At 49.4% G+C, this 11,319-nt stretch overlaps 1 protein-coding gene across 1 annotated transcript in view; it reads left to right on the top strand.

Moving 5' to 3' along the window:
- Positions 1 to 326: 326 nt before the first annotated feature.
- MINDY4 (MINDY lysine 48 deubiquitinase 4) overlaps positions 327 to 11,319 on the top strand; it is a gene marked incomplete at both ends in the record, with an annotated part of 100,857 nt that continues 89,864 nt past the window's right edge. Inside the window, 4 exons of the mRNA XM_080701392.1 lie at positions 327 to 389; positions 3,647 to 3,766; positions 7,845 to 8,080; positions 10,170 to 10,419. Of these exons, the coding sequence (XP_080557518.1) occupies positions 327 to 389; positions 3,647 to 3,766; positions 7,845 to 8,080; positions 10,170 to 10,419 (669 nt within the window). The remainder of the gene's footprint in view (positions 390 to 3,646; positions 3,767 to 7,844; positions 8,081 to 10,169; positions 10,420 to 11,319) is intronic.

The raw sequence follows: 11,319 nt of genomic DNA, 5'->3' as shown, positions 1-11,319 counted from the left end.
CAAGGGGCAGGCATGCTGCTGACTATCTTCTGTCTAGGGAAATGGAGACGGGGCACTGACTTGTCGCGGGCCGCCCGCAGAATGGGGCCGGAGAGTCAGCCCTGATGCCGAAGCCCGAGGCCTGGCCCTGGGCTGCCGGGCCTCTCCTGCCTTCAGCCTCCCGCTGGACTCCCTTCCCCTTCCCTGGGTCCGATCGGGCCCCGCCCGCAGCTCCGGGGAAGAGGAGGAGCCCTCGCTGGCGCCGACGCCACGGTCGCCACGGCAACGCGGCCATTCTGGGCCCAACGACTGCGGCGGGCTGCGGCCTGGGCGGCGGAGCCGGCGGCATGGACGGCCTCTACGTGGAGGAGGTGGCCGCCTCCCTGGTCAGGGAGTTCCTCAGCAGGAAGGTACGGCCCTCGAGCCCTGGCGGCTGCTCCGAGTGTTTTATGGGGTGGGGTCAGAGTGGGATGCCCGGGCACCTTTGCACCTCCGGGAGGCTGCTCTCCCTGCCGGCTGCAGACTCCCCTGCCCGAGCGCCATTTTCCCAGGACTGGGGTGGGGGGGGACTACATTTCCCAGGAGACACCGCTGCCTGTCACCTGCCGCCTCTGCCCCGCGGCCCCCTCCCCAGGAGCCCCTCTCAGAAGTGGGCAGCGCCCGGTGGGAGGGTGTCCAGGGCAGAGCCGACGGCCCCCAGCTCCAGCCCCCTGCTCCCGCGCCCATGCCAGTCACCCGATACAGGCCCCCGAGCAAAGACTTCTCCCAAAGGGGCAAGAAAAAGTTCTCGCCAGTCCAACCTTTCGACTGTTTTCATCGACTGCGGGAACTCCGGCGGGCGCATTCATTCATTTTTGTAGGGGAGTCTCTAAGGTCCCCTCATGTCTCGGCTCAGGAGAGTTTTCGCAGTGTTTACAAGGGGTCCTTAGCGCCCATCCATCCCACAGTGGAGATGGCGCCTTGGGTGAGGAAGGTCGCTGGGGACTAGGGGTGGGAGAGCACCCATTTATTCATCCTCTGGGCGGTGTGCTGTGGGCTCTGAGCTGATGGGCACTTGTCTGGGATGGAAACACAGACACACTTTTTTTTTTTTAACAGTACTGGGGATGGAACCCAGGGGCGTTGTACCTCCAAGCTACACCCCCAGCCCTATTTTTTAGTCTTAAGGGAATGGTTTTGAGGTTAGTTGGAGGAGGTTCCCACATTTGCTACTAGCTTGCAGAGTGAGCTTGGGCAGAATACTCACTGCCTCCATCTCCTTATTTCTAGAACAGGAAGAATAAGACCCATTCTTTGCAGATGTATGCATGTTAACAGTAACAATATACGAGCAGCTCCCAGGCATTGTACCTGACAGCTAGATCCAAGCCCACATGCCAGTCAGCTTTGTAGCTGCTCCTTTATCTCTGATGTGCACCTGATCTGAAAGTGCCTTTGTGTGCTTTCTGTAATTTCCTCTCTCCCTTTCTCTTTCTCTCCTTTTCTTCCTTTCCTTTCTCTCTATCTTTTTCTTCTCTTCCTCCCTCTTTTGATGAAACCCAGGGTCCTGCACATGCTAGGCAATCACTTAACTACTGAGCCGCAACCCCAGTCCTTGACATTTCTTAATGTATTTGTATCTGCCATCTCCACCTGCTGGCTGCGGGTTGGATTTGACACACCTTGGAAGGCCGGTCACTCCCATCTTGTAAGCCTGGATGGGCAAGCAAACCTCAGAGAGGGCTCCTTCTAAGTACAGATGAATAATCCAGGGCCCTCACCGACACCCTGGGCGCCCTGCAGCTTGACCTCGGTGTTCCATCCAATCTCATTTCTAGCTCTTACCCTGTGTTTCCCCTGAATTACCCAGGCCTCCCCTCAAGTCCCGTTTCTTCCAGGGCTCTTCTCAGTAGGTTCTAAGCAGAGCATCCTCAGCTCACCTGTCTGCTCACTGGCACTTAGGTTGTAGTCAATACATCTGCCTGTCTCACCTCCTAGGTGGGGCCACAGAGCTGACCCCTGGGCTGGACGGCCCCTTGGAAATAACCGCCTCCTCCAGCTGCCTGTGCCCCATGTGTTATCTGCAGACACTGACATCCTGAGAGTAGAAAGGCATTGCTCCAGGTCTGTTCCCGTGCCCGCTTCTGTATGCCGCAGTGCTGACCCTACTTTTTTCCCCTGGCAGTTGCTGGGTTTGTCGTTTCCCTGTAGAGTTTGGCTCCTTGGGATGGGACTTCAATCCCTTCATTCTCTGCCTCCGCGGTTGGACTGTTGGCTTAGAGGTCCATTCCCTTCAACCTGCACATGGGGAAGCCGGAAGGCAAGGGTGAGCCCCTAGGTGAGGCTCCAAACAGCTGCCCGTCTAAAGTCGTGGCCCTGCCCTCGTCTTCGCGTGCCCTGCCTGTGTCTCCAGTCTGGAGGCTTCCCCAGCCTGGAGCCCGCTCTGTCCTCCTGCACCTCCCATATCTGGGACAGAAGCGAGTGCCTCAGGTGTGGGCCAAATGTTTGTGGTGTGGATGAAGAGTCAGGGGTGGACGGACTGAAGGCTCTTGACTTCTAAGGGTTCCCAGTACTGGGCTGCAGTGGTTTCTACATGCTGCAACGGGGCGTGTTGAAGGTATTGAGACTTGGTACTGGAGCTATTGACGACATGACAGAGGCTTCGGGAGGAGCTGAGGCCTGCCTAGCTCTGGGGGCCTGAGGTCCCCCAAGGGCAGAACGCCCTTGGCACAAGCCCAGTGGCTTGTGAGGCACTTTCTCATTCCATAGCCATCCGATGGTCACAGGGCTGCGGGGGACAGGCAGTGGCCGCAGTGGTGGATTTTCAAAGGAAGAAGCCAGGCTCTTGGGGGAAAGGACTTCTCCATTTTACCAGGTTTAGCCAGAGAACCTCCATCTGGGGGCACTCAGGGTGGCATGGGCAGTGGCTTGCTGGTGACTCAGTTTACCAAGTACTCTCCCTGGTCCTGGGCCCTGGAATCATGAGCTCATAGGCTGTGTGGTCAGAATTCCTGCCATGTATATGACTTCACTCTGTGACCTTGGGCCAATCAATCATCTCCTGTTTCCCCATCTGAGAAACCAAGGGACTGAATATTCCTTCCTTCCTTCCTTCCTTCCTTCCTTCCTTCCTTCCTTCCTTCCTTTGTACTGGGGATTGGATCCAGGGGCATTCTACCTCTGAGCTATAAACCCAGCCTACTTTATTTTATTTTATTTTTGGAGACAGGGTCTCACTAAGTTGTTGAGGCTGGCCTTGAACCTGTAACCCTCCTGTCTCAGTCCCCAAGTATTGGGATTATACTAATGTGTAGCTCCATGCCCAGCTTCTTTTGTGTATTTTCAAGTTGCATATTCCATGGGCTCAAATCTAGGACCAGGGCCCCTGAGCTGGCCTCAGTGAGTTAGTTACTTTGATTCCACTTCTTTTTGTATAAAATGGGCTGACACCACAGCCTTAGCTGTGGACCCCTAGGGCCACTCTAAGAACTAGAATAATAATCGTGAGGGGAATGACGAGTGTAAAGGTTATATAAAACTGAATTCTTAAGTCAGCGATGGGCCCTGCCGTCCCTTGTAAGGAAGGCCAGCTGAAAATGATCATAATGAATGTCGGGAGTGTTGGGTTTACACTGCGTCAGAGAACAGGTTTTGATTTAAAACAGAGAATTCCAATTCCTTCCCCCAGGGCCTCAAGAAAACATGTGTGATCATGGACCAGGAGCGCCCACGCTCTGAGCTCAGCATAAACAGCAGAAATGACCTCCGCAAGGTTTTGCATCTTGAATTTCTCTACAGGGAGAACAAGGTGCGTGCTTTCTGGGCTGCGGCGGGGAGTTCTGGCACTGAGGTCGGCCATGCTGGAGTTGGCTGGCCTGGCCTGGCCAGGGTGGCAGGGGGCATCCTCACGCCACGCGAGTCAGTGGCCTCAGCCCCTCGGGCCCTGTGGAGGTGCATACGTGTGGCCCTTCTGTGCTCGCTGGGAGCCTGTGATGGTGCCTGGTTTCTGACAGTTGCCCCCAGTGCTCCTTCCAACCCCAGAGGAGGCTAATTTCATAAGACTGTACTTGAGGATACAGTGTTCATTTATTATAAAAAATTTCCATTCCCTGCCAGTGTAAGATTTTCCTTCTTGGATACTGAATAATAAACACCTTAGTCTCAAGTCTGCCGTGACTTAATTCGGGCAGAAGCAGGAATTGGGGTTGGCTTGCCCCGGTGCTGTGGAGTTGAGACTCAGGGACACCCCACTTTCTTACTGCAGCGGCTGCTCTGACCCCCTGGACCTGCATGGCGTCCTGCGGGGTTCTTTTGCGTGTGTGTGTGTGTGAGTGTATGTGTGTGTTGTGGAATATTTGTATGATTGTGCAGTTAGTATCTGCCTCCCCACGGCCTTGGGTGCAGAGGATGCCAGTGAGCCTCATGTGTCCCCATACCTAAAGTTTTTGTTTGGTGACACAGGGAAGTGTGACTGTGGAATAGATGAACCAATGGCTGAAGGGAATCCTAGGGTCCTCTGGGATGACCATATGGATAGGGAAGCTCCGTGCCCACTGAATTGTTCTTTCTTTTAGGAAGACAGAAACTTTTCATTCCATAAAAGAATGTGCTGTCCAGAAGATATTGCCTTATGGCGGGTGTGGCACCAGAGTCCGAGGAGCTGATGCTGGATCATGCAGCTCCACATTTACTGTAACTTATTTATTTTGGCACCAGGGATTGAACCCAGGGGCATTCTACCTTTGAGCTACACCTTCATTCCTTTTCATTTTTTTAATCTTAAAACAGGGTTTTGCTAAGTTGCTGAGGTTAGCCGTAAACTTGTGATCCTCGTATCTCAGCCTCCCAAGTACTGGGATTACTGGTGAGTACCAGTAATCATGCTTGGTTACACATTTTTCATAATTAAAAAATACAAACAAATGAGGCAGTAAAATTATATCTCATACAGAAGTCCCACATGCAGATCAAATAAAGGAAGCTGCCTGTTGGAAGAAGGGGCTGAGGAGGCACTGCCTTCTTGGCCTTTGGGCCAGCTCCCTGGGACCCAGCTAAGTGGTCTTCAGTCCCCTGCTGTGATGGGGAGCCCGCAGCCTAACCTATGAGCTGGCCTATCAGAACAGTGGTTGTCCAGGGTCTCGCAGTCAGTTATAGGGTAGAGTTTCAGATTCCGATCCTATGGTGGATAAGCTTATTTTAAAATCATAACCCATGTTAAAACGAAGTCTTCACAGAGTGGGTTGGTGTAAGGGTGAGAACAAGGCTCTTTCTGTGACACCCAGAGGAACTTGCAGATGCCCTGGAGACCATTCGAATGTGGCTGTTAGGCCGGGAGGAACCTGGGCCAGGCTTCCTGCGGTAAACTGAAGGATAGAATTTCAGGCTAATCCACAAGCCTCAGTCCACGGGACCCCAACCCGTAGGGTCCCCACAGATTCTTGTGCTCCCCTTTGAGGAGAAAAGGCCGTGGCAGCCGCCTCGGAGGCTCCGCGAAGAGATCACACTGATGGCCTTCAGCCTTTGGAGCATGGTCCTGAGGGAAGGAGACCACTGACCCAGGCAGTCCTCCATCTGCTGGATCCTGTGGCGGGAGCGTGGATTTTAAGAAGACTTTGCTCAGGGAGGAGAGTGAGACTACTGCCCAGGAAATCCAGTAAACCATTCTGGTGCAAGGGGATTTTACAGAAAACTGCCTTTACCTAATATCCCAGAAGTATATTTGCCAGTCAAGTAATTTTTATTTCCTCGTAACAATGTAGCCTTTCTAAGGTAACTGCTACATTAGGATACTAAATGTGTTTTTATTATCCATTGATACATGCCTGGTTATTTAATTTAAAGAGTAGTTATCGGTGGCACACCTATAATTCTAGAACTTGGGAGGTTGAGACAGGAGGAGCACAGATTTGAGCCAGTTGGTGGCAACTTAGGAGACCCTTTTTAAAATTAAAAACAGGAGGGGGACTGGAGTGTAGCTAGTGGTAGAGCACTCCTAGGTTCAATCCCCAGTATCACAAAAATAAATAAATAGTAATCAGCTGTGATACAATGGAATCTACATTTTGCAGAAAAATATGCTTATTAATTTATTTGTTGCATGATAATTTTGACATTCACTCAGCCTAAAGCTGACATGATCCTGGAAAGCCCTGACATTTATGTTAATATTTCAAACATCTTCTCTTTCCCTGTTAGGTAGATGACAGATTAAAATGGCCATGTAAGAGTACATGTTTATACACACAAGTTTTTTACCCCAATAAGTTGTATGAATATAATGCACCAATAAAAAAAAATAAATTAATTAAAAAATAAAATAAAAAAAATAAAAGTAAAAAAAAATAAAAATAAAATGGCCATGTAAAAAGGAGGTTTTGAAGAATGTTATCTAGATTTATATGAAGGCTGAGTGTACCTATTGGGAGCCAAGTATGTAAAAACTTATGGAATAATCCAGACAACCCAGGGCTCTAAGCCCCTTACTTTCTCTCTTTATTTAGTGAAAAAGGCTGAAATGGGTTTTCTAAGTCATAAAATGTCTTTACATCAACTTTCTTCATTGTAAGCTTTAGACTTAGTAAAAATCTGTTTTATATTTTTTTAAAATCAGAGTAAAATAATGGGTAAACAGATAAAACTGTACCCTGATATTAAGTATCTGAAAAATCTGTTGAATTTGGTCACAGTCCACTGGCTGTGGGTCTGGGTTGGAGCGTTCTGCTGCGCAGATCAGAGGGACCGGAGGGGGGCGTGGAGGGTGCTGAGGGCCACTCAGTGTCAGGCTCTTTGTCAGATGTCTAATTACTCTGATTGCAAAATCACTGGCCCACATCTGGCCACAGATCAGCAGGGTCCGGTGTTTTCAGACTCCCCGGGTGGAGACAGATGCAGGGCAGCTGATGAAGCCAGTCTGGGGATCACTGCTTGGAAAGCTGTCTGTCCAAGTTCACTGGGGGAGTTTTAGAAGAAATCAGGGCTCTGATTCTTCATATTATGGTTTAGTAAGTCTCAGTGGGTCATGGGCACCTATATTTTCACAAAAATTTTAAAGAGAATATTTAGGGTAGGCAGAGATGGGAAATCCTAATATTTCCAAAACCTACTACTGGAGAATTTTATTTACTTGTTGTTTTTAGGACTAGGGTATAAACTGAGTCATCCTGACAGCCTCTCTGGGCTTCTCAGTGCTAAAGGTGGAACTATATATTCAGGCCCCAAATGCTTAGGTATCTGTGGAGTTAATGTTCTCTGTAGACTAAGTTTTTTTTTTTTTAAATAAATAAAAAATAAAAGCTGGGCGTGGTGGCGCACACTTGTAATCCCAGCATTCGGGAGACTGAGACCGGAGGATCGCGGCTCGCAGACAGCCTCGGCTACTTAGTGAGGCCCTCCGCAACTTAGTGAAACCCTGTTTCAAAATGAAGAATGAAAAATAGGGCAGAAGGTGTAGCTCGGAGGTTGAATGCTTCTGGGTTCCATCCCCAGACCCGCAGAAAAATAAAATAAAATAAAATAAAATAAAATAAAATAAAATATATGTTATAAAGTTTCTCCTAGGAGAAAAAGAAGCAGATAGAAATTTTCTCAGGCATTCGTCTATTCATAGCACATTTATTATAATTGTTCATTGAACTGTTTCACCTGTGCATTGGGTGCCAGGATTTTAGGGTAGAAATTTTGTCTCCAGCTCTATATCCCAACTCAGGGCCCAGCATAATTTTTAGGCGGCTGGTGCATGTTTGCTGAAAGCACATGAGTGAATGTTGATAAATTTGTTGATAATTGTTGATAAATTACATCAAAGAATTGGAGTCTCCGTCTTTTTCACCCTTCTTTCCCCAGAGGCTGTGCATGGAATTAATGTTTTTTCCCCTTCCCAATGATAGGCAAAGGACAATCCTCTAAAAACCAACCTTGAACTCATTACCAGATACTTTCTGGATCACTCTGGAAGTACGGATAATAATTTAACTCAAGAAACCCTGATCCCTGCGCTCTCACTTCCAAAGAAAAACACCAAGTTGCCTGTGAGAAGCTCAGAGACCACGCTGGTAAATATCTATGACCTTTCCGATGAAGACGCAGGATGGAGAACGTCGTTGTCAGAAGCGAGCAAAGCCAGGTATCTCCTCCTGTTTACGTATTAGTGTCCTATTGCAGCTTTAACAGACCACTGCAAACCTAGTGGCTGATCAGTAATCGTTCTCCAGAGAGACAGAACCGACAGTAGACACAGATGGCCCTCAGTTTGTGATAGGGTTATGCCCTGGTAAACCCATTAGGTTGAAAAAGTCCTGTCAAAAACGCATTTAACTCACATAACCTACAGAACACCCTAGCTTAGCAATGCAGCGCACCACGGAATGTTGGTGATTTCCTCTTGTGGCTGGGCGCTGCAGCTCGCGGCCACCACCCGACATCTGAAGAGTAGCATATTGCAGATTAGTAGCACAGATCAGAATCCAAAATTCAAAGTATGATTTCTACTGGATGGTATTATTTTCGTGCCATTGTAAAGATGTAAGTAGAACCATTATAGGCTGGGGGCATCTCTCTCTCTCTCTCTCTCTCTCTCTCTCCCTCTCTCTCTCTCTCTCTGTATATATGTATGTGTACATGCTAAATGTAGTATAGTATAAGTTGAATATAAATATAGATAAGGAGATAAGGGTACAGTATTTTAAAAGGCAGTCAGACACTAGAAATGAGCATCTGAAAGATGAGGTGATTTGGAACTCTCAGGAAGAAAACGGATTGGCGTTCTTGATTTAACTTCTGTCCTGTAGAGAGGAGTCTTACTAACTTATGACTGTCATAGCTGTACAAGGCCACCAGTGCTAAGTTCAGCTTCCAGGAAGGGGGTCTTTCATCGCACTTGGGAGAAAGCACGTCCTTTTCTAAGGGTATCTGAAGCTGGGGCATGGGTGTCAGGCTGCTGAATCTCTGGGACCAATAGAAACAACTCAGAGCTCGTGAGGGGATTGTGAAAAGTCAGCCCCTCCTTCAAAGACATTTATTACCTGGCAACTTAAATATTTAGGATTCAATAATAATAAAAAACCAACAATGAAGCTGAAGGCCCCAATTCCCACCCTGTTATCCAACCCAGCGCCAAGTGCCTCTGTCATTTCCTGCCATTTTCTTTGAGCTCTGTCTACTGTGTCCCTAGTGACACTGGACTCTGCCCTTCCTCCCCATGGCAGGGGTCTTGGTTCACACTCCGTCCTCTTCCCTTGTGCCCTGGCCTCCAGGCCTCTGGAATCTCTTTCCGCTGTTGTCTGCAGCTTTCAGGAGAAAACCCAAACTCCGCAGGATAACTTGCAAAACTCCCTTCATGGCCAGGCCCCTGGCGGGCCTAAGAGTGTCCTGCTTTATGGGCCTGGGTCCCTGCTGGGGTCTCCCGCTTACTCAGTCTCTCCATTTAGGGGCAACTTTCTCTGAGCCCTTCTGGATTTTTACAGGAGATCTCTTTTCTGTGTGACATGCTCTAATCACAGCATGCCTGACTGCTGTGGCCATGTGTGCACCGGGCTTGGTGGGCAGCATGGCATAGAGTAGGTGTGAATGACCATCTACACCAGTGTCTGTGGATGGAAAATAGGTGGCCGTTCAGGGCTGTGGCGGCTGAGCCATCCCAGGTAACATTTCTGTGTCTGAGTCTCGTGCTGTGCCTTTTGGTGTCTTTCTCAGTCTGTCTGTCTGTCTGTCTGTCTGTCTGTCTGTCTGTCTCTCTCTCTCTCTCTCTCTCTCACACACACACACACACACACACACACACACACACACACACACTCCCAAGAAAAGAGGCCATTGGCACACCTGTCCAGCTGTACCTGAACAGGTGGGGAATGCCTAGCTCACCAAGAGCGTGTCCCCCCTCAGTGGAGAGCAGTGAGGCTGAGCTCCACACACCCCAGGACCATAGTGCAGGATGTTATCCTCCTTGGCCACTGGAGTCTGAGGTTGCTCTTTAGCTCTAGGGACTTGCAGGATCCTGCCCTCGATTGTCATCTTTGATTTTGCTCACTGTCCTATTTTGTAGACAGGACTTGCAGGCTACTTTTCTGATAAAGTACTGGATGGCTAGGGACCATCATACATTTGTGAATGGACTTGCTCTGAGTGACCATGGAGTGTGGACTTTATTTTATTTTAGATGATTCCTTCTGGGGAAGGAAGTCTGTTTTAATGGTAATACTCCTTTTTGGCAGGCCCGACAGTCTTGATGGGGATGCACTTGGTAATTTGGGGTCACCCAAAAGACTTCCACGTAGAAGTAAGCCCATGCACACGGTCCCATGTGAAGGCCCGCCCTTGTCATCTGTGTGGGAGAAGATGGACAAGCTTCTCTCACCAGAGCCTTCCATGAGAGAGGGGAAGAGGACCGGAGAGAAGACCAAGCCAAAGTCTGGCCTGATCGTCCAAGGCATGATGGCCGGGCCCACCGCCAGTTCCCCACAGGTGGGCCAGCCTTTTCTGTTGTTCTTAGAATGGGGAATAAGAGCTGGACTAGGACCCTGCCTGGGCATGTTAGTTAACCCTTTGTGGCTGGGACCAAAGCACCTGATAAAAACAGCTTAGAAGAGGAAAGGTCCATTTTGGGCTCTCAGTTTCAGAGGTCTCAGTACATGGCTAGCCAGTTCCATTGATCTGGGCCTGAGCTGAGACAGAACGGCACAGCACAGCTCAAGAGATGGCGGGGGAAGCTGCTCCGCTCATGACGACCAAGAGGGGGAGAGAGGGGGGGAGAGAGAAAGGGAGAGGGGAGAGAGGGAGAGAGAGTAAGGAAGGGGCCGGGACAGATGTCCCCAACTCATGGCCCTCAGCAACCCATTTCCTCCAGCCATCCCCCTGCCCACAGTTTCCATCACCTCCCTGAAGTCCATTCACATATTCACCTGCCAAGTGGATTAATCCGTTGAGGTCAGAGCCCTCATGATCCAGTCCTTTCACCTCTGAACCTCGCTGCGCTGCCTGACACAGGTTTTGGGGAACATGGCAGATCCAAACTGTAACACTAGGTTTATTGGGGGTGCCCCACAGGGCGGCCCAAGAAAGGGAGAATCTGTGAACAGGTTGGGAAGAATACCTGTCCCCCCGCCCCCCGCCCCCGGGTCAGTGACTCATGTGTCCTTGAGCAGGCCCCATCTTCTTCCCTTCCCTCAGTTTACCCATCTTGTCATGAAGCAGATGCCATAGTTTTCTATGTCTTTATTGTATGAAAACGCCCAGTTCTGGTTTTGTCTTTCAAATTCAGGAGTAGGTACCTATCTAGGTTAGAAACATATATATATATTTTTAAATATGGCAGTTAGCTGGGCATGGTGGCACACGCTTATAATCCCATCGGGAGGCTGGGAC

This window comes from Muscardinus avellanarius, assembly GCF_963383645.1.
Source record: "Muscardinus avellanarius genome assembly, chromosome: 9".
Lineage (NCBI taxonomy): Eukaryota > Metazoa > Chordata > Mammalia > Rodentia > Gliridae > Muscardinus > Muscardinus avellanarius.
This window is presented reverse-complemented; position numbering and strand designations above follow the sequence as displayed.